General features: G+C 37.7%; 1 protein-coding gene across 1 annotated transcript in view; it reads right to left on the bottom strand.

Moving 5' to 3' along the window:
• LOC122797691 (squalene monooxygenase-like) overlaps nt 1–24,498 on the bottom strand; it is a 290,180-nt gene that overhangs the window by 183,242 nt on the left and 82,440 nt on the right. The window contains exons 5-6 of the mRNA XM_044066226.1: nt 16,949–17,062; nt 4,381–4,552 (exon numbers count right to left, since the gene is read on the bottom strand). Of these exons, the coding sequence (XP_043922161.1) occupies nt 4,381–4,552; nt 16,949–17,062 (286 nt within the window). The remainder of the gene's footprint in view (nt 1–4,380; nt 4,553–16,948; nt 17,063–24,498) is intronic.

Raw genomic sequence — 24,498 nt, 5'->3', positions numbered from 1 at the left:
GTAGGATGTCTACATTGTTAGGAGTTTCAATTACGGCTCCTAGTTTGCAGTCATCTGCAAACTTCATTAGCCAAAGACCTTCTGTGTTAGCCTGTACTTCAGAAAGGTAGATACCAAACAGGAGAGGACCCAGGACTGAACCCTGTGGTACTCCACTTGTCACTGGTCTGAAGTCGGATTTGGTGTCTGCTACTTTCACAGTTTGGGTTCTGTCAGTGAGAAATTTGGTAAGCAATCTTGTGACACAGGAATTTTTTACCTAGTTTAGTGAGTTTATCTATAGTTCCAGAGTTGGGGATGGTGTCAAAAGCCTTGGTGAGATCTAGATAGGCTGTATGAACCACCTTACCCTCGTCTACGGCTTTGGTGACTGCTTCAAAGAAGTCAATCAGGTTTAGGAGACATGATCTGCCTTTTACAAACCCAAACGGGGTGGGCTCCAGAGTTTGGAGATTACCAATGTCTTTGTTTATAAGTTCCATGATGATACATTCCATGGCCCTGCAGACCAGGCTTGTTAGGCTAAAGGGGCGGTAGTTCCTTGGGTCTGTGGTGGCTCCCACTTTGTGGAGTGGGATAACTGTCACTGTGCACCATTCATTGGGCACAAAGCCTGAGGTGAAGCTATGACTGAACCTGGTGCTTAGGTGGGGTGCCAGTTCATTCTATAGTTCATGTAGAACACAGCCTGGGATGTTGTCCAGTTCCATGGATGCTGTGTTCTTGGCTTTGGAGAGTGTGGTTTTTACCTGTGCAGCCATGATTACAGGAACTTTGCATTCTTCCGGTATAGAGATGGGCCCTTTAGGGGGTGGGGGGGGGGTAAAGTTAGCACTGAACCTTTCTGCCAGGATGTTGACAATATCAGTTGGTTCTGTATATTTAGTGTCATTGTGCTGCAACTCAGAGCAGTTCTGAGTGTTGCCATTGAGATTCTTGACATAGCTATAGAATGCTTTGTGGTTGTCTTTAGAATCAGTGGTGATTTTGTTTTCATAACTAGCTTTGGAGGATTTTATGAGGGATCTCATGGGAGAACATGCTGACTCCAAACAGATAGTGACAGAAAGTCAAGCTTAAACCCTTGACAATGAATTTGCAAGACAAAGCTCTTAACCATAAAGCCTCTGTGCAAATGTGGGCAATATAGTTGTCAAAATCAAAGTCAAAGTAAACTTTATTGTCATTCAGGACTACACAAGTGCAGCCTAAATGAAATTCCGAGTATCAACTCACCAGAGAGTACATAGGAATCAAGGATAACAAGAACAAAAGTATAACATTTCAATTTATAAAAAGATATTCAGTACAAGACCCACAGAAGGATAACAAAATCAATAATAACAGCAAAAACACACAAGCCGTCTCCCCTAGACAGTCATAAGAAGAATACTGTACATAGCAGCATGACAGAGTAGGACTGCAAATGTTAGGATTGACCTCCTTTGTTCATCTGCCTTTGACAAACAGCAGGCAATTGCACATGAATAAGAAAATATATCGCTACACGAAAGAATAAAAAAATATATCGCACACTTTTCAGTTGAGCTACATATTGTGAATTATTACTGACTAAATAATTGGTGGCTGGCATCAGAGTTTATAAGTCTCAACACTGTTGGGTAGAAGCTGCTTAAGTATCTGGTGGTCCTGCGGTGGATACTCCGATATCTCTTGCCTGAAGACAGTTGTGTAATCCAGCCGTGTGCTGGGTGAGAGGGTCACAGATTATTTTGGATACTCATTTAATGCTTTTTGTTGCGAAGAGATCCTGGATTGATGGTAAGCTGGTGCCCATGAATTTTTGGCAACTCGCACCACTCCTTGTAGCTTCTTTCTTTCTGCTATTATATTGTTCCCAAATCAAACAGTGAAGCTACTAGTGAGAATGCTCTAAACTGTGCCTCTGTAGAACACGGTGAGAACAGTAGGGGGGAGCTTTGCTTTTTTGAGCCTTCTGAGAAAGTGGAGACATTGGTGTAATTTTTTGACCAACTGTTCAGTGCTCACAGTCCAAGAGAGATCCTCTGAAATGTGCACCTATTTATCATGAGTGGTGAGTGTGCTGTTGGCCTTTTCCTGAAGTCTATAATGATTTCTTTTGTTTTATTGATATTCTGGTCAAGTTTTTTCTTAGCACACCAATCAATCAATGAGTAGACCTCATCTCTGTAAGCTCTTTCATCCTCCCCGTTGATGAGGCCCACAACCATAGTATCATCTGCAAACTTAATGATGTGATTGGTGTTGTATTTTGCAGAATGGTCATGGGTGAGGATGATGAACAACAGAGGGCTTAGCAGACAACCCTAAGGTTTTGAGTATTATGCATCCTGAGGTGTTGCCTGCACATATTTTCTGCGGTCTGTTTGTCAAGAAGTTGAGGATCCAGTTGCACTTGAGCTTGCTAAGTCCAAGATGTACAAACTTGTCAATAAGCTGCATTGGAACCATTGTACTGAATGCTGAGGTGAAGTCAATAAATAACAGCCTGACTTAGTTGTTTCTTCCCTCCAGATGATCAAGTGAGGCATGGAGTGCTATTGAAATAGCATCCACAGTGGATCTGTTAGCCCGCTAGGTGAACTGTAGAGGGTCAAAGGTGGATGGAAAGTTTGCCAACAGATGCCTTTTAACTAGCTTCTCAAAGCATTTCATGACATTTGAAGTTGTGTTATCTCAAATATTTCACCATCTGCAAGGTAAAGTGATTTCAGATTGAATAAGTGAGTGTAGGGGATGCAGCTTCCCCATGTCAGGGAGTGCAGGAATGAAACACTCATACAAATAAATCTTGAATGTGAGTTTAGAAATTCCCAGCAGTTTCTGTGAAATTGCACTTTAATTTTTATAGCCGTAGGACTCACAATTATGAATTTTTCACTCCCGATAAGAAACCAAACATCTCATCATATATCACAATGTTGGGGAGATGATGCCAAAAAATGACTGTAGTTTACATCAATAGCACTTCATTTTAGGTAATAGATGCCACATAGCAGACTCTATTTGACTTAGAGTTAACTGTTTGGATCTAGGTCATCCATCAGTATATGTTTGACTTGGACAGTGAATGGAACATTTTTTTTCTTTTTAAAAGCAACATAATATTTTTTGATTGAAATCATATATTTTAAACTGTGCTTGTTCTGTAAGACACTTAACATTCTGATGGTGCTCCAAGTACTATTTTGACTGAAAAATTAGCTAGTTTTTGAGACAGATTAATTAATAATTAAATTTTAAACGACAAGTTTGATTTACAGGATTTTCTTAAGTCTTGTACTTTTGGATTCAGTAGTAACATAAGACAGGAGTGATATGAAATACATACTATGGACTGGCAAATTAACATATGTAGCGTGGCTTTTATGGGTTTATAGATAGTTTCTCTATTTTTGATATTATGACTATAAGAACAGGTATATTTAAGGCTTAAACATAGTTTATCCAGGCTACCTGCACATATTGAAAATATATTTTCTTTCTGAGTTAAGCTTTCTAGGCTATGAATTATTCAGAAAAAAAATTGCAGGACAGAACATATTTTAGTTTTCTCTTAGAATCAACATTGATTTCCTGAAGGCATTTAAATCAGCTATTACTTTCATATTTCAAGTATGGTTACATTTGAATATAGATGTATAGAAGCTACAATATGCTCATAAATTAGCATCTGCCATTATTGGTTGTTAGTTTTTATGCAGCCTTACAAATGTGGATGTCTGCTATTATTTTTTTCTTACTATGCTTCAAAATATTTGCCCATTCTAATTAGGGTTTGGACTGTACTATTAGTATTTGACTTGGTTTGTGGCTGAATCGGATCACAGACCAGTCCATGAACTAAATTGAAAAATAAATAATGCATGTATTTGCTTAAAATCAGCATACATTCAGAAATCCAACAAATAATTATAACATTTCATGTACTTATGCTACTATTAGTAGGAAGTATACAATTCTAAATGAAAATATTTGTAAGAAAGAACAGTCATATTATAGCTTTTATTTTCTTTGCCTTAGGAAACAATGAAAAGAGAAATGCAAATGATTGTCACTAAACAATTTACTAAGTTGAATATTGACATATACTGGAACTGAGGTAAATTTAACTCTAAGTAAGCAAATAAGTAACTGAATTAAGATTTGTTAACTGTTAATACAAAATGAAATGCTAGTTTCTCAGACATTCCTAGCAGTAATAAAATTGTATGAACCTCTAATTTTGCAAGGTTATTCCTCCTGATAATTAATTTTTTTCATAGCATCATTGTGAATATGCAGTACTACTTTTCAAAGCGAACATTTATCACTTCGTATCATTAAGAAATAGTGCTCCATTTGGTATTTAATGCAATAAATAAACTTTTCTCTTACCTGGTACACGGTGATAAACATTCTGCATCAGATAATCTCGCATGTTCCGTGGAAGATCACCCTTGATATTAATCATTACTCTAGTTTCAGTAGAAGAAAGCTGATAGAAAAACACTATAAGGGTGTCAAACAACATTAACTCCAAGCTGGTTGACTTCCACTCTGGTGGTGTCTAGTTGAAAGAATAAATGACATTTCATCAGTGAAAAATATTGAAACAGATATAAAATATTAGATTTATTAGATAACACGTTCAGCATCTTCGCTGAAACAAGTCTAAGATACGCATGGAGAAATATAAATAGAAGAACTAGGTGCAAAATGTTAATTATTCACAGAGCAATAAGTTTAGCTAAACATGGAAGTATTGCCACTGAAAAACAGTGATTGATTAACAAGTCTTATCTAGACTACAGTTTGAATAACTTTTTTATTTTTTACAAGTATGCAAGCATTTTGTATGCAGACAGTCGTGACATACTTTACATATACTTTTAATCTTGAAAAATTTATGGTTTTGTTCTGTAGTCCAAAAATGATAATAGTAAAGAATTTGTACTTATATTGACCATGTACATAGAAACAATGGATATTAAATGTAATGTTGGATCAGTAAGTTACAAAGAGCTAAAAGCAAGGGCTATAGTCTTGAAAAGAGAAACATTTCCAGTTTGCTATACAAAGCAGCGATGCATAATATTTTGCATATCTCGCATTCAGATGTGATACTGGGTCAGTAGCCATGCAAACCTCGAACTGTGATGCTTAAACTGTTTGCCCATCCTAAGTGCTTCCTCAGACAAGACCCAGAGGTACAGCTTACTAAGTCGCATGTAGTTGCAAGATTTGCTTTACCACTATGTTGAACCAGAACCTATTAGCAGAAAAAGATCAGAAAGTGTTTCATGTTTTATGTTATTTGACTTTGCTGATGATAGCTCCCATTAAGACTATGGTCCCTTTCTTGGAAGGTTTAATATTGAGGGTTTCATTCATTTCTTTGAGTCATAGTCCATCAAAAGTAAGTTTTGCAACATTTTGTTGAACTTTATTAGTTCAAATGCTCCTTTATTGGTGGTCAGACTTTGTATTTCAGAAGATATGCTTGTTAGCAATTAACAGTGTAAGTGATTCTGTATGTGCCATTCACTTTGCTAAATGGAGGATTTATGAATTGTGAGTGGGAAGAGATTTAGGTTTAGGAAACGAGAGTCTTACAGTTAAGAAGCAGAATGGGAGAGTTAGGTTTTGGGTGTGATTGGGGAGCTTATGTCTAGCAGAAGGAGAGGGGAGGCTTGTGGAATGGCATGATCAGAGAGTTTAGAATTAGGGAGCTGTAGAGGAGTCTTAGGGTTTGCTGCAGAGTTCTGGGAGAGTGATGTATTTTTGTAGAATCAGGTTGTGGGGATTATGTACTTGGGAAGGTCAGGTATTTGGGGGCAGGGCACATGGGATTGTAGGGTATTCAATGGTTTTATTTGTGTTTGGTGGGTTGAGATTCAATGAAATCTTTAGCAATGTAAATGGGCTTATTTTAATGACAAAGATCCTCATATTGACCAGACAAGACAAGGAGAAAACTTAATCACATTTGGCAGAACTGGGAGCCAGAAGATGTGGGCAAAACTGCAGAGAAAGGAGACATTGCAATACATTGTGACATGCATTTAAATATATATATATATATATATATATATATATATATATATACATATATATATATATATATATACATATATATATATATATATATATATATATATATATATATATATATATATATATATATATATATATATATATATATATATAAAACAGCATGGAGGAGACCAGGATCCTTGGAGAAAGTAGTGGACAAAACTGTACATCTGGGAGAGTAATACAGTTAAATCATTAATCGGGGAAGGTGATCATAGAATGGGCACAGAGAAAGACTAACTTCTTCTGATAATGCAGGTAAAATGAATGGGATATGAAATTTCAGAAGATGATGGTGCTAAAGGGGAAGTTATTAAGAGGAAGCAAAGCTATGTAGCACACTGATCAACCTGGAGAAGGAAGACGTGTAAGAAAATATTGGTCGAAGGAAAATATGATGGGATATAGGAAGATGATGTTTAGGAAAGTAACACAAACAACCTGAGAATATGAATAATTACAAACAGAGCTATAAACACCATATGCTTGATAGAAATGCACACTTTTGAGAGGGAGATTATAAACAGAACAAATATTGAGATACAGGGATACAGGTATTTCCGAAATGGGAGATAGTCATTGGAGTAATGGTACTCTAGGCGAATGCCAAAACTCCAAAATAAGTTCAGTGAATGTATTTTAGTGACAGCAGAGTTTTCTCTTTTCTCAACTTTTGTAAAATTTCCATGTAGGTACATATATGTATATATATATATATGTATATATATATATATATATATATATATATATATATATATATATATATATGGGCCTACTTCATAAGATCGACATTTATTTGGTCGACAGCTCATTTGATCGACAACCAGTATTCAAGGCACTTAACAGGGATTTGCCCCCCTCCCCAATGTTGTGCGACCCTGGAGTTGGTATATATAGTTAGGGGGTGTGTGGGGGGCACAACCCCCACATTTGTGGGGTGAAGACCCCCACCTATTTCCGTTTAAAACATGAAAATACAGCAAAACTACACATTTTATAGAAAATAGGTGGGGGGCTTCGCACCCACACCACCCAATGTGGGGGGCTATGCCCCCCACACACTCCTAACTATATATACCAACTCCAGGGTCACACAACATTGGGGAGGGGGCAAATCCCAAGTTTTTGCCTTGAATACTGGTTGTCGATCAAATGAGCTGTTGACCAAATGAATGTCGATCAAATGGTCTGTCAATCTTATGAAGTAAACCCGTACATATATAAATATATATATATATATATATATATATATATATATATATATATATATATATATATATATATATATATATATATATATATATATATATATATATGTGGTTCTACCTGACATAATCGACACTGCAAAACACCGACAACGCAAACATCGACACCACATAATCGACAAACCATAAACACGAAACCTCACATGCCCGACAATCAAATAACCAACGGTCCACAAACACGAAACCTCATACGCTGCACACACCACAATAACAACAATCAACTAACAAAACACATCCCCTGTCCAAAAACCACACACACAACACAAGCACACCAAAATCCTCACAAACCCACACTAAACCTCACATACACAACTATCTACAACCCTAACCCAAACCCTTACCCTAAGGTCCGTCACTATCGCACACTCAGCTAACCCGCGCCCTAACCCTAACTCACTTAACCCACCCCTAACCCAAAAAATACTACTACCGCACACTTACCTAACACGGGCCCTAACCCTAACTCACTTAACCCGCCCCTAACCCAAACACTATCACTACCGCACACTTACCTAACCCGCGCACTGACCCTAAATCACTTAACCCACCCCTATCCCCACAGACCGTCAATAGCCACACTTACCTTACTCGCACCCTAACGTCCGTCACCACCGCATACTTACACAGCCTTTTTCCAAGTCGGTATCCTTGGCGTCGGTGTTTTGATCTGTAGCGTCGGTCTTCCGGATTGTCGATCTTCTGGAGCTCGCAAATTCGTTGTCGGTGAAATCAGCTGTCGGCTATCTCAGGTAGAACCATATATATATATATATATATATATATATATATATATATATATATATATATATATGGGTCACTGTCATAAGATCGAAGTTTTAAAACTTTAAATCCCTAATGATTGACATTTTAAAACCTCGTATCTTATAACAGAGATCGCCGTATAGGGCAGAAAGGGAAGATTTCCCTTTTCTGTACTGTAGTGTGATCTTGGAGTTGGTATATTTAAGTAGCGGGGTGGGGTGGGGGCTTAGAGCATTTTTTTTTCATTTAACTTTTTTATTTTATTTTCGAAGTTCCAAGACTTCGATCATTAATGATTCAAAGTTTTGGAACTTTGATCTTATGATAGTGACCTATATGTATATATATATATATATATATATATATATATATATATATATATATATATCTATATATATATATACATACATACATACATACATTTGGGTTGGTGTTAATGTGCCCCCCCATGACAAGTACAGGGGACTTGCCCAAAAACATTTCTTCTGAAGTTCACTGAAAGTACTTTTGGTGACTTTATTTTGTGTATTTATGTTCATGGGTTCATAGGTGTTTACTAGGCTAATGACCACAAGTTTCTTTTTAAGCCTAGCCATGCATCCCAAATCACTGACAAGTTCTGATACCCTTGATAAGTGTAAGCATTGGGCTGGGAGATGAACCATTTACAGGACACCTGTGTCCATTAGAGACATAGGTGCCAAACCAGGGATGAATTTCTGGTTTCCAATCCAATTGTCCAATTTGCACATGAATTGGGTTAGGGAGGAATTCTGTTTTACATGGATGAGGAGCCTTTTCCATAGATGGGGTAGTCTCTGGGATGCATACCTGTCACTCCAGCAGGTCCTATTTATATCACAGGCAAGATTTAAGTCTTTAGAACGGGTACTTCTGGTGCTGTTTGTTTTGTGGATATGCTGGAGGTCCGTCAGAGTGGATTCTGATAATGCTCTGTATGCCAGGCATTTATCTCCTCTCAAAAGCCCATAAGAGACAGAATATAGGGATAGGGCCTTGAGGTGGTCTGCATAGGACATATTATTTATGCCCTGTATTCTTTTAGTGAAGAACCTCTGTGGACGTTCCAATTGTTGGACATGCCTGGTTAGGTACCTACCAAAGGGGGGATTGTACTCAGTGATAAGTCTGATGAATGCCAAACATAGTGGAACAATGTATTCATTGGACTTAGATGCCACACCTTTGTTTATAAGTTGAGCAATATAGAATGATTTACTCACCGCTATAGACACATGATGGTCAAAGGCTGGATTACTATTTATGTGTGTCCCTAAGTCCCTGACTACTGGGTCAACTCTAAGGGGTGTGTTGTCAATATCATATTTACCAGGGATGGATGATTTCCCAAAGGATACTATTATGGATTTCTTGGCATTTAGTTTTAGTCCATGGCTCTGACACCAGTTGTTTGTGTCAGCCCCACCTGGAGAACATTTGTGTCAGTGTGAGATTCAATGACAGCTCCTAATTTGCAATCATTTGCAAATTTTGTCAGCCAGACACCACTGACATTGGCCTTGACTGCTGAGAAGTAAATGCCAAAAAGGAGTGGTCCAAGGACTGATCCCTGAGGGACTCTACTTGTGTCTGCCTGGCCTCTTTGTATAGGTGCACTCCAGAATTCTAACTTCCTGAATCTTGTCTGTGAGCCAGTTGGCTATCCACTGGGTGACATATGGGTTTGTACCTAACCTCTTGAGTTTGCCAACAATGCCTGAGTGGGGTATTGTGTCAAATATCTTGGCCAGGTGAAGGTAGGCAGTATGAACAATTTTTCCCTCATCCACTGCTTTGGTGATCTTCTCAAAGAAGTCCGCCAAGTTGAGTAGGCATGATCTGCCCTTGATGAAATGAAAATTGGTTGAGCCCAGTGTCTGGAAGTTTACTATATCTCTATTGATCATCTCCACGATAATTCCTTCCATGGCTTTACATATTAAACTAGTAAGACTTATGGGTCAAGGTAGGCAGTGTGAATAGTGACCGTCTCAAAGAAGTCCACCAGGTGAGTAGGCATGATCTGCCCTTGACAAAACCAAACTAGGTTGGATCCAGTATCTGGAGGTTTACTACATCTCTGCTGATTGTCTTCATGATAATTCTTTCCATGGCTTTACATTTAAGACTAGTGAGATTTATGGGTCTGTAGTTTCCAGGGTCTGTAGATGGCCCACCATTGTGCAGAGGTATGACTGTTACCTTTCTCCATTCATGAGGCATGAAACCTGTTTGGAGGCTACAGTTAAATAGTAATTCCAGATGCCCCGATAGTCATGTTTCATGCTATTTAGAAAGCATTGTATGGGCCATTGATGCAGTCTTCTTGGTCTTAGAGAGAGCATTAAGGACCTGTTCCCTAGTAGTAGTAAGGGGAGTTATATTTGATAATATTTCCTGAGGGAAGGATGAGGGGGAAGGAATGGTAAAGATGGAGCTGAATTTATGGTTTGCTATGTCTTCTGGCTCAGTATAGGTGGCTCCATTTATAATGAGCTCTGCACACAATTGTGTATTGCCTTTGATGTTGTGGACATAGCTAATGAATGCTTTGTGGTTGTCCTTGGCCTGGGAGGCCGAACTAACCTCTAATTTGGTTTTGGTAGACTTTATTTGTCCTCTGAATTATTTGTTTAGTTTGATGAGAGTGCTTTTCTCCTGCTGGGTGCTGCATCTCCTCTCTGCAGCTATTTATATGCCTGTAAAGGGTTTCTGTGAATAGTTCTGCATAGGCAGCAGTGTTCTCAGGGTTTATGGAGGCTTGACATTTTGCCAGATTCTCACTTAATATCAGAAGGTTAGCCTTGGAATAGTTCCTGACTATTTCAGGTTAAGCCCGGGGTCCAGGTTTTATTTTTACTTCAAAGGAGACCATTTTGTTCAGCATTCACTTAGAGTGGATTCTACTACAAGCACCTGTATTCAAAGCACTCAAAAAATGTTTTGAAGCTAGGGAATTAAGCATCTTGTAGTTCATGTAGGCTGCCACATGTGCTCGAACTTAAATATGAGTTTGGACAAGCAGCCACCGGACCATACCAAAACACATTATTCAAGTTTGATCTAGGCAAGTGTGGCAGCTGTGGGAATGGAGTAGAAGGAGAAGGAGATTTAGGGAGCAGGAGGCAATTTTTTAAGGTTAGGGAATGGGAGGAGAGTTTTAGGGTTAGAAAGTAGGAAGGGAGTTTTAGGTTTGGAGGGTGGGATAGGAGTTTTAGGGCTTGGGAGCAACTGCAGAATTTAGATTTAAGGAGAGGGGTTGAAGTTTTAGGTTTATGGAATGATCAGAGACTTTAGGGTTAGGGAGTAGGAATGGAGTTTTAGGTTAAGGTAGTGACTGGGGACTTTAGGGTTATGGTTAGGGAAGGATAATGCGATTATAGGGTAAAAGAGCAAGACTTGGGTTGAGAACTGGCTGGGAGTTTTAGATTAGAATTAGGCCTCTGTTAGGACTCCACAATATTATAGGCTCATGTGTTGGGAGGGCTAACTAGTTGCAACAGATATGGGTAGTGAGAGCTACAGCACTTGCTCTTTTGAGCAAATGGCAGTAAGGAAGTGTGTCACGAGCTACTAGGACATGAACGACTGTAGCAGATCCCTTAGACAGCTGCTGCTGTGTCAACATGAATCATTCCAAAATTACCAACGAACACGAGAGTAACATGTTGGTACAGATCTGTCCTGGAATTGTACACAGGTAAGAGATTTGGCATGAACACAATAGAAGTGGGCATATTATACTTTACATACAGAGGACAGTGAATGTTTTGTAAGTTAGTGAAGAAGAGGCATTTGACATCAGTTTCATAACCTTCAATGCTGCATTCATATCAAAAGAGAACACAAGTGACTCCTTTACTTTATAATACTAAGTTGTTATTTTAAAAAGAGATATTTCTATAAGCAGCAAAGTTATATGTTAAAATAGTTATTCATTGTATTAGAAGTCCAGTACCATTATTTAAGTAAATAGTGAAACTTAAAGTTATGGGAAGGATGAATGTATTCAGTACTTACCAAACATTTTATTTACTGGTAGCAATGTAAGGATTTTTTTTACCTTATGCAAGTAAAATCCTGCTTCATATGTGTGCAAGATGTCATATAAAGGAGGGCAGTGACAAAATAAATTGTTTACACTAGTAACTTGGGCACATGAACAAAGTGAAATAAAATGACACTATAATCTCTGTGATAAAATGTCACTTATATAATTTGTAGTTATATCATATCAGTAGATTAAAATCTGAATTATTAAAAACATGAGACGTAAGGAAGAAGAATTGTTATGTGAGGGATAACCAAACACTACATGTAAAGAGAAAAATAAATAAGAAAATGAACTTTGAAACAGAGGAATTGCTAAGCAAGGGGTGAATCAACAATCAATGGAATAAATCAAGGAAGGCAAACACGAAAAAAGATAAAAGATTAAGCTGATTACATAAGATCAGAATATAGAAGTGTGGAAAGAAAAAACTGAACTTAAGGCAAAGGAAAAAAAATACTTTTCCTAGAAAGCAGAAATTTAGATGAAACTACATAGAGCAGAAAATGGAAACAAATTCTGAATCATTAAATGGGACAGTGTTTGGAGGAAGAAGTAACAGATGAGATAAAGAGAGGCAAAGTGAAAAAAATGGATACAATGATGAAAGCATTTGCCAGCTGAAAATAGTTAACTTGAATTTCATATATATAAATATTACGTTTGGGTAACTATTTGTTCATTAAATTGGTTCACAAACATTTAAACAATATTACAGTTCAGGTAGCTCAATAATAATTATTTGTTGCTGACAGGAAAAAAAGCCAGGAACGTTTGTTATATTATTGCATATGTAGTGCATAGAGGACAGTTTATTTATTTACATTTTGTTGACTGGGATAGTCTGATTAGGTCAATGGCCTCTTTTCAGTGAAGACTTGAGGTGGCATTTATAATGGCTAGAATAATTTTGGCCAGGGCACAAGGGAACTTCCCCTAGTCTTTTTTTGATAAGTGAGAATCTTTTAGATCCACCTGAGTTGCCACCAACTCAGGTAGATAGGGCCTCAGATTAATGTCTCATGCAAACAGTAGCATATTCAGGAGTGCTGCATTGCAGTGTCAGTCCTGGAAAACTATTCCAACTCCCTGGTGTGGAAATAGAGCCCACAGCCTTTTGATATTCCAACACCAAAGGCACATGCACTATGCATTGAGCTACTGAGACTGCTAATGCAGCAATTTCTGTAAAATAATTAAATATTAAGTTAGATTATTTTTTGGCATTTCAGGACGAAAGACTTTCATTAGATGTTTGGTCGAGGAATAGCTTTTTAACTTGTTAAACTCAAAATATTTACTGAAGTAGTACAAACATACTGGAAAAGATTACAGCAGTGACAATTAGTATTACTTTTTTTTCTAAAATCAGTAATGTGTGTGTGTGTGTGTGTGTGTGTGTGTGTGTGTGTGTGTGTGTGTGTGTGTGTGTGTTCATGTGTGTACTGGGGACAATGGAGATTTCAGCAAACCTATAAACACAACCAAAGAATTATTGAAAATATTTTTTATTATTTTGTATTAGAAATTAAGCAAATCCAGTGCAAATACTAAAGAAAGCTGATACAGGTTTATTAGACATGCTCTCATGCTAGTAGCTTGCTACACACTTGCTGTCTGCCACTTCCCCTAAAAGGCAAGTGCTGTAACTCCCATCGACCCGATCTGACATGATTACTTAGGCCTTCTAACACCCTATCCTCTTAAATTATTTTAGCCCCAGTGAGGCTTAATTCTAACCCTAAAACTCCATTTACTTCCCTAAGTCTGAAATCCCTGATCACTCCCTAAAACTAAAGCTCCATTCCCCCCTCACTAACCCTAAAGTCCCCAGTCACTCTCTAAACTTAAAACTCCAATCTCCCTTAATGGCGCTAAAGTCCCTGATTTCTTCCTAAACCTAAAATTCCAATCCTCTTCCCTAAACCTAAACTCCTGAATGCTCACTAACCTTAAACTCTCCTCCTGTCCTTTAAATCTAAAGTTCCACTACCAGTCAGTAGCCCATAAAATCCTCTCCCACTCCCTAACCCTAATTTCCCTTTCCGTTCTCTAAGCCTAAAACTCCCCTTCTGCTCACTAAACCTAAATCCCCTTCCTGATTGCCGCCTGAAACCCTGATCTACACTCTCAATCCTTCCTACTCTCTCCCCATGGCTGCTGCACTTACCTTGCTTGAATTCAAACAATGTGCTTGGGGAAGGTGTGGCAGGTCAACTTTCACTACATGGTTGCCACTTCTTGCCCAGACTCATATTTGAGTTCAAAAAGAAGTGGCAGCCCATACAAAATACAAGACACTTGAGTCCCTGGCTATGAGACAGTGGTCTGCAAGTGACCATCATAATGACAGAGAAGGATCTAAGAGGGTGTATTCTAAGGGAGCGAAGTTAGTATGTATGGAAAATCCACTGCCTGAGCTGAATCATAGACTTTCTGTTTATTCTAAGCATTCTAAGCAGCAGGCAGGTGTTGAAAAGAAGATAGCTTTCCCTATGGTAGTTAAAGCTTTCCCTATGGTAGTTAAAGCTTTCCCTATGGTAGTTAAAGACAGAGAAACAGTTTCAGTTCAGATTTCTAAATCTACTTCTGACAGGACAATCAAATAAGGGAAGGCTCTAGTCAACAGGTATCAATAGGTATTTATAGGTAGGGAAAAAAGGTAAAATTAAAGACAACATGAGTTTTAAGGTTCCATTTTCAGAGGGAAAATAACTAATTGAAGAAAAAGACAGTGAAAGTGTGGCATGTATTTACTGTGTGAGGCAAGGAGAACACAGAGAAGGGAAGAAAAGAAAGTGGTATACAGTATACTAGAGGCAAAATTATCTTGAGCAAAACTAATGATATTACTGTTGAGCCAAAAAACAGGAATTGTAATCAAAAGGAAGAGGGTTGTATACATCAGGTGCATAAAGAAAGGAGAAAAATTAGATAATGCAGAGACAGGAACTGATGCTAAAGAATACTGGTACAAGTTCCCTTTACTAATAGAATAGTTAGAGCATGAGATCCCAGTTCTGTATTGGAGAGTAAGCATTACCCTATACTTTACAAAAGAGTAAACATTTATGAAATTGCAGAGATGGTTGACCTTCAGGGGAACCAGATAACTTTTAAGAAGGCAGACTGAGAAGGTGATACATTGAACAGAACAATGAAAATATAGCTCAAGTTTTAGAGGAAGAAGATGTACAAAATGTTCCAAGTTCTTACTCATATTATGAGTCACAAAATTACTAGATCACAGAGTAAATGCTCATCTCCAGCTTCTAGGCATCACATGCTGTGCAGGGTGAACTTCACAAATGCACTACCTAGTACTCACTCAAGGTGTCACACAAGAGGCAAGCTAGAACTAAACTTCATTAGCCCCAGGATGGGAAAGTGACAACTGCCACTCCCTTCCATCTTCTGTGCTGCATTCCATCCATCACCCTTGCCACTAACTGAACATGTGTCATCTGGGTCACATTCAGGGCTTCACCCTGCTGCATCATAAAGCACGGTAGAAAGACTTGTACCACACCTCGTATTCAAAGGCGTAACCAGTAGAGAGTGAAAAGTCATTGTATCATTTACTAAATCATCACTGACAAGCCTAATTACAGAAAAAAAAATGTTGACAAAGTAGGCTGGATTTATTAAGAAGTTTTTTAACACATGCTGGTCTGTACGATATAATTGTTTCATTTTCATTTAACATGAACCTTCACAGAGGATATCCTTGTTTTGCATAGTTTTTGTTTGAATTCCTTGTCTGCTGCCATTTGTTAGACAACAAGATTATGTATATTAGCTCTCATAACAACATGCAAGTAAAATGCAGGACAGCTGTCATTCAGGCAGCCATCAGGACAATTTTCTATTGTACTCCTAACCCCACCTTTGTCAGCTGATGTGTTCATTCACTAAAGCAAGGGCCTGCTATACCTTCGCAATTGTGCTTGCATACTGAAAATTCATATGAAAAAAAAAAACAGTATGTCAGTGCTCTGCTTGACAGAGATGAGGGCATGTCCCTAGCCCATTGTGACACCCTTCCTCTAGTGGAAATCAATATTGCAGCACATCAGACCACCATTACTCTTTTAAGGATGGGTGAGCTAACACCAGCCCCCCATTACTCTCACCTTCCCCTGAACTTTTTTCCAGTAGAAATGTAGTTCTTGATCAAGCATGATCCCTATATATTTAAGGATAATTCAAGTTTCCTTTAATTATATGCCTTAAAAAACAAAGCTTTTGTGCAAATAAAATTAATCAACCAAAGCATAAAAACATAACAGAAATGTAAACACACAATGTGAATGAGACAAGACAAAAAGTTGAAACTCTTGGTTGTATGACCAGGAAGGCATTACAGAAGAGCCTTCCTGCAGCCTTGGCAGGCATACACACCTTGAGCGGGGAGGAATATACTAAGGTGGTAACTGGTATGACATAATGGCCACAGGACTCAGTAGCCTTGCACTTCCTATGATACTATGGACAATTGGGTATTAAGGGCTCATACCTTTGTATCATGTGGAATACACTGCAGTAACATACCAATAAATGTTGTGATCTTAATGACATATTTGTTACTTCAATACCTAATTTCCCACAACACACTAAAGAATGGTACAGCATAAACATGTATTGCCTTACAACCTGTTTAGCTGGCTGCAAGCAAACAATCACTGATGGCATTTTAAAAGTAAGCTTTAACAGGAAAGGATGGAAAGAGACTGACAACATACATCAAACCAGTGGATAGGTAAAGTCTTACCTTCAAAATGATACCAGTGAAGTGAGATGTAACTGTTGGCTTCCGGGAAATCAAACATTTTCTTAAGTTTGAAAAGAGTCCATCTGCAACCAGAGTCAGGGGTGCATGCACTTCCTACAACATAAAGCAGCCAATAGTAAGTTTTTGGGATTAGATATATCACAGATTTTCAGTCGTGTTTATCAAATGGTATGTGTTTTGATTAATATTTTAACAGTATTCTTCGCTTGTATATACTATGCTAATTAATATATTTTATAACATCTGCACATGAAACATAGTGCTGTCATAAGTTAGCAAACAGAGAAAAAATACTTCACATTCTTATGCAGAGTTGTAGAAGTAAACTAATTTCAGATCTCTTCATTTCCAATATGAATGTCAAAACTTAACATTGAATGCTCTAGAATCCATCATTGTTAGACTAAATCCAATGTGAGAAGTCTTTCTAATTTCCAAAATGGAATTAGTTAGCCAGCTGTTTTATTAGAATCATACCTTGGGCCTTAGAGTTATTTTCTAAACGTCTGAGAATGAATGAAAAGAAGGAAGGATAAGCTTGTATATCTGAGATAAAAATAATTGCTAAGTTAGCAGTGAAACTTTAGAAGGAATTCAGATAGGTGGGTCAGTAAACCAATGCAACAATTTTCTGGAGGAGGCAGAGTCAGTTACAGCAAAGAGGTAATAGGTAGCGAAAAAAGGTTGTGGAGTTGAAATAGAATTATGAGATGGTAAATGATGACTTGCAAGAGATAAGCTAATTAGTGCCATGTATGAGCATTATAACATTACAGAATGCTAATGAACCTTCCTCTGGGTGCTACCCACTTTCCCTAATGACACATGTTGCTGGTGCTGACTGTATGCTACAGTTTTACTGTAAATATTATGGTGTTGGAACCCCAGCAAGAGAGTGGTCTCTTTCTGATGCACTGTAATAAGTAAATTTTCACTGCTGGCTTGCATCATATTACATCTATCTCTCACTCTTTCTGTCTATCTATATATTAACTATGCACACATATTGAAGATACATATATTATTCATTAAATTCAAAGAGAGTGAGCCAGCACGTAAAGTTCGCTCTTTCAACAAAAAGATTTATTAGACAAGAAAATACTACATATAATGGCAAAATACCATTATACAAGCAAACCGGTTTCGGCTATCATATAGCCTTTACCAATGCTGCATATTGAAACAAATAAAAAAAACCACCACCACATGAGTACCATATTTATAGTACCCATTTAAAGGGGCATGTACCATAATATAAAGGACACATAACATTTAGGAACACCAAAGATTTTTTCTGTATAGATATGCAGCAACACTGAGACATACAAAATCTATATGAATATATTCCATATCATTAGAAATTAGGAAAGGAATAATATCTTTACCAACCTATCTCAGTTGTTGTGTGCATAAATATATATAAATATAACTAAATATAACATGAGGAAAACCTCATAATACAAATACAAAATATCCCCTAGAATGTATCCTATATTTTAATATTAATGTCCATAAATCATAACAATTAGGACTTGATATTATGTAAGAAAAACCTAATGGTACATAACAAACACCCCCACTATTATATTTAATGTATTAAAGTTCATGAAATAAGCCTATTCCAAAGTGTTTAATCCAGGTCTGAATAAACCACCCAATTTGATGATCCACATATTTTCCATCTGATTAAGTTTTTGATGCCATCCAGCTTTAAAACCCCTATGTAGAGTTATCCTATCTATAATGACAAACTTAAAAGCTGCAGATGGATGCTCCATGGTGTGTTTAAAGAGGGCATTGGCAACACGTTTATTTTTAATTGCACTTAAATGTTCCCCTATTCTAAATTTAACTGGTCTGGACGTCTGTCCAACATAAAATGCAGAGCAGGTACAGGTTGCCAAATAGACAACCCAATCCGTGCTGCAATTAGCAAAAACCTTTATTTCAAAAATTCTAGAGGTATTTTTGCTGGAAAATTCTCTAGTTTTATTCAAATGTTGGCAGGCCATACAATGGCCACAAGGATAGCAGCCCTTTAATACTTCATGTCTATTTTATACAAACTTACACCTCTCTGGTTCTCTGTGCAAATATTTGTTTATTTATATGTTTTACACACACACACACACACACACACACACACACACACACACACACACACACACACACACACACACACACACACACACACACGTAGACACATGCGCGCGCGTGCGCGCACACACACACACACACACACACACACACACACACACACACACACACATCTATATCGTACTAGTTTAGGTAGGCTTGTAGCCCCTGTAGCCCCAGGAGCAGTCATTGGAGGTAGTTTTGCAATTGTTAAACACAAGTTTCTTTATAATGATAATGGAAATAATGCTTTCTTGTAGTTTGGGGAATAATAAAAAAACTCAGTCATACAAATGCTTTCACACAGTGCAGGCTCATAACAGTGTAGGTGATGCAAATAAACTTTCAGAGTTCATTTCAGTAGTTCAGTTTGTTCTCCATTTAATTTCAAAACAGTTCAGTACTTACAAGTCTGTCTTTCAAATGATGTTGTTTAGCAGACAGGTAGCTTCCTTCTGTCTCAGAACAGTAGCTTCCCAAACACAGTTTCGGTTCTCCTCCAAGGGCAACAGCTTCTCAAACAGAGCTTCAATTCTCCTCAATGCCTGCAGTCTGCCTTTCTGTTTACTCACAGCCATTTGAAAACTCCTTCTCCAGAGTCCTCTCAAGACCCCAAAGGTCAGAATCTGTATTTCTTACTGACAGTGGTTAACTTCTACTACCTGAGCAGATTGTTTGTCCATTAAGCACTATGGCTACTTGCCCCAGTCAAACTTAACTGTCTGAAAGGTCTTTACATTCCAAGTATGATACATTGTCTGGTATCAGCTGCCACATCATTTCTTGTATATGCAGCTAACTCAACAGCTACTACAATTCAAATACTCAGCATAGACCAGCTTTATCTCTACTAACAGCCATTTAATTCCAAAACAGTTTATAAACTACTGATACAGTCATATGGTTGATTAAGAGAAATTAGGTACTTGATAGCAATGATACCAATGTGAAAGATATGCAGTGAAGGAAAACAAATGAATTCACATTGTTTAATAACAAAAAATCTACATCTTTTTTAAATAGCTCCATTACTCACCCTTCAAACCACTTATAAATTGTTAAGTATTCTATTACTGCACACACACACACACACACACACACACACACACACACACACACACACACACACACACACACACACACACACACACACACACACACACACAAAGTTGTTCCTTTTGGTCAAGCAGGTTATGCCATTCAGATTTTTCAACATTATCTAACAATGAAGTTATGGGAAAGAGTAGTGGAAGCAAGGTTAAGAAGGGATGTGATGATTAGTGATCAGCAGTACGGTTCCATGCCGGGAAAGAGCACTACAGATGCGGTCTTTGCTCTGAGAGTGTTGATGGAGAAGTACAGAGAATGTCAGAAAGAGTTGCATTGTGTTTTTGTAGACTTAGAGAAAGCATATGACAGGGTGCCTAGAGAGGAGTTGTGGTATTGTATGAGGAAGTCAGGAGTGTCAGAAAAGTATGTAAGAGTGGTACAGGATATGTACGAGGGTAGTGTGACAGAGGTGAGGTCTGCGGTGGGAGTGACGGATGCGTTTAAGGTGGAGGTGGGGTTACATCAAGGATCAGCTCTGAGCCCTTTCTTATTTGCAATGGTGATGGACAGGTTGACAGACGAGATCAGACAGGAGTCCCCGTGGACTATGATGTTTGCAGATGACATTGTGATCTGTAGTGAGAGTAGGGAACAGGTGGAGGAGACCCTGGAGAGATGGAGATATGCTCTAGAGAGAAGAGGAATGAAGGTCAGCAGGACTAAGACAGAATATATGTGTGTGAATGAGAGGGAGGATAGAGGAATGGTGAGGATGCAAGGAGTAGAGGTGGCAAAGGTGGATGAGTTTACATACTTGGGGTCAATAGTTCAGAGTAACGGTGAGTGTGGAAGAGAGGTGAAGAAGAGAGTACAGGCAGGATGGAGTGGGTGGAGAACAGTGTCAGGAGTGATTTGTGACAGACGAGTACCTGTAAGAGTGAAAGGGAAGGTCTACAAGAGGGTAGTGAGACCAGCTATGTTATATGGGTTGGAGACAGTGGCACTGACAAAAAGACCGGAGTTTGAGCTGGATGGGGCAGAATTAAAGATGTTAAGATTTGCACTGGGTGTGACAAGGGTGGACTGGATAAGGAATAAGTATATCCGAGGGTCAGCCCAGGTTGGAAGGTTTGGAGACAAAGTCAGAGAGGCACGATTACGCTGATTTGGACATGTGCTGAGGAGGGATATTGAGTATATTGGGAAAAAGATGCTAAGGATGAAGCTACAAGGTAACAGGAAAAGAGGAAGGCCTAAGATAAGGTTTATGGATGTGGTGAGAGAGGACATGCAGGTGGTTGGTGTGACAGAGCAAGATGCAGAGGTCAGGAAGAAATGGAAACAGGTGATCTGCTGTGGCGACCCCTAACGGGAACAGCCAAAAGAAGATGATAATGATCTAACAATAATGTATCAAGTCCCAAGAAAGAAAAAAATGTCAGTCAGTTATCTTAACATACATTTAAGCAAAATACTTCTTTTACTTTTATAGTGTAGATCGTTGATAGGAACTACCTCTTTTGGTAAATTTTTGTAAACTATTTAATGTCTGGTGTAATATGCATTTCAGTTGTGTAAAAAGTATTTATCTGTGATTTGAGTTTCTTCACGTGTTTATAAATTTGGCAAATTTATGGTTGTATGGTCTGTATTGTTGTACCTGAGATGAAGTCTGTATCAAATAGAAGATAGCGATTAACTAAATACATTATTTTTTAGAGTCTCGGCTACTGGTTTCTTTAATCATAACCTTTCGGTGTTATACGTATTATACAATTTAACACATCAGTAGTGAAATCTAGTGGACAATGTACAAAAAAGGACATTTATTGAACCTAAATATCTTAATGTAGATTGATATTGATTCAGTACATGTTTATATACTGCCTCTAAATTGACTTTCCAGAGTTGTTCCTTTTTATCAAGCTGGTTATACCATCCAGATTTTCGGAAGTTATCTAGCAATAATTTATCAGTTCCTGAGAAAGTTATAATTGCAGTCAGTTGAAGTAACATATGTTTATATACAGTGCATCTTTTACTTTTATAGTGTAGATCACTGATATGAGTTACTGTCCGCTACTACCAGGGTATTAAAATTTTTTCACTGTAGAAAACTTTACAGAGCATACAATCATGTAGATCACCCACCCACATGGACAGTCAATAAGGTTCTGGTTATATTTTGCAGATGTAAAAAATACAGAGTTTTAGAAATATAGGTACAGTACAGACAATCAATACATGGGTGGCAGCTAGCAAAATAGTTTGCTTTTCTCTGGATTTGTAAAATGTTTATAACAACCCAGGTATTGGCCAATGGTCTTACCCTACGGGAAGTTACATGTGCAACTGTCAGGTAATAATGCACCATTTCTTCATTTCTTAACAGATATTAAAATGTAGTCATAAACTTCCCGATTTTAAATGAGCTATTAGTATAAGATGTGGCCATTCTCAATTGCTGTGGCCCTGTTTATATTGGTGTGGGGGGTCATAACCCAGAAGGGGGGGTCAGCAGACCCTTTTCAGCCATAACACAGGCAAATTGGTATTCTAATAATTGTTCCCTGGATTTTGTGGAGGCAAACGTTTTGCTTTATTGATGCCAACTCTGTTGCAGCACCTATTGGTAACCCTGCTATCTAATTCCTGGCTTTGTTTCTCAAACTGTATTGCATTACTGCAAATTATTTTAACCTCTTTATATTTTGGGACTTGAGTATAGTTTGTATAACATGTCTCAGATGGCAGTTGGTAGCTGCCAAAATTGAATTTCTCCTAAACTGTTTCCTATGTGTAGTCATTTGTATGGTTTTGTCACCATCACATCCAGGAAATCGATCACAATCTACCCATACTTTTAGGTAGATCTAATTATAAATACTTAAGTCATCTTAAAATATCCATCCTCCATTTCAAGCCAACCAACATTCATTTAGGAATCTCTACTACATTTCCATGTGAACTATCTATACATTGTTGTTGGTGTTATAAATGGAATCTTTTTCTAGGATGTTTATTAGCAGATTGAGTTATTTACCTATTTACTTAACATTTGTTTACCGGGAAAGTCCGACTTGGAATGAGGCAATTTTCAGAGGAGGCTTGCAGAGAAACACTCCAGACGCATGTCTTTGTAACATGGAGGGAAACTGGATCATATGGTGAAAACCCACACAAATGCAGAGAGGACATGCAGAATCCACACAGAGGGCATCCCAGCTGAGAATCAAACCAGATAACCTCTTGCTGTGAGGTGACAACACAAACAGCTGCACCACTGCCCCGTCCAGATTTGTAGAGATGGCTGCAAAAGTTACTGTACGTGCAGTGTCCAACTGACTGTGAAAGTGTGACTATCACACGTTTCATTTTCATTGTTAAAGCATTTTTGTGTATGTACAGTGTTGCCTAGCTGCACTCCCTGACACTGACCCACTCCTGCTGCTACTTAAATATACTAACTCCAAGATGGCTGGATCTCTGGGGGAAATGAATTGTGTGAGATACAGCAGTTTCATTTTTCATAAACAGCTTTATTAAATTCACACCATTTAAATAATGGCATGAACGTAGATTGATTTATTTATAAACTTTGTTAATCAGGTAGTGGGCCAGTCAGCAGACCCTTTTCAGCCATAATGTAGGCCAAATGGCAGACAGTTATCGAACAGATAAAAAATACATAGACTAAAAGCAATACATTACTTTTCAGTTATTGTACACAAATTTAAATGTGTGATGCTCAGTGTAGATTAATAATCTGTTTATAGGAAGATTTAATTACATAACTACCACCCATACATACTGTCAAAAAACAAACCAAAAGGCTCTGAACCAGCAGGTGTAAAACTCCAAAGGTTTATTAGGAAATGTAAAAGTAACGCGTTTTTCATCTCCCTTAGTAGGAATACTTCTTCAGACAAAGGAAAAAATCATCAAACACAATTTAAAACCCAAACAAAAGGGGTGTGTGTTACAAAATTACAAACAGCTGCCTTAATTGAACCCACTGACATACCTTCACATTTAAAGTTGTATTACATTAAAAGCATAAATAAATGTCCACTTAGTGTAGACAGGGTATTAAACATAAAAAAGTTTTCAAAAAAGAAACATGAACTTGATAAAAGTAACCAAGAATGTCTTAGTGAAGATTCATGAACCTAATCAAGTGTAAATACTGTTTGTTTCCCTTAAAATACATTTTAGCAAACAATTTTTCATAGGGTAAAACAAAACTCATATAGAATCTTGTGATTAAAAAGAAAATAAAATGAAGTAATGCTTGCAACTAAGTATATACAAATATAATATCCATTCCTTAACAGAAAAGGTAG

The sequence above is a fragment of the Protopterus annectens genome, chromosome 3.part1, assembly GCF_019279795.1.
Source record: "Protopterus annectens isolate FY-2018-M chromosome 3.part1, PAN1.0, whole genome shotgun sequence".
NCBI lineage: Eukaryota > Metazoa > Chordata > Ceratodontiformes > Protopteridae > Protopterus > Protopterus annectens.
This window is presented reverse-complemented; position numbering and strand designations above follow the sequence as displayed.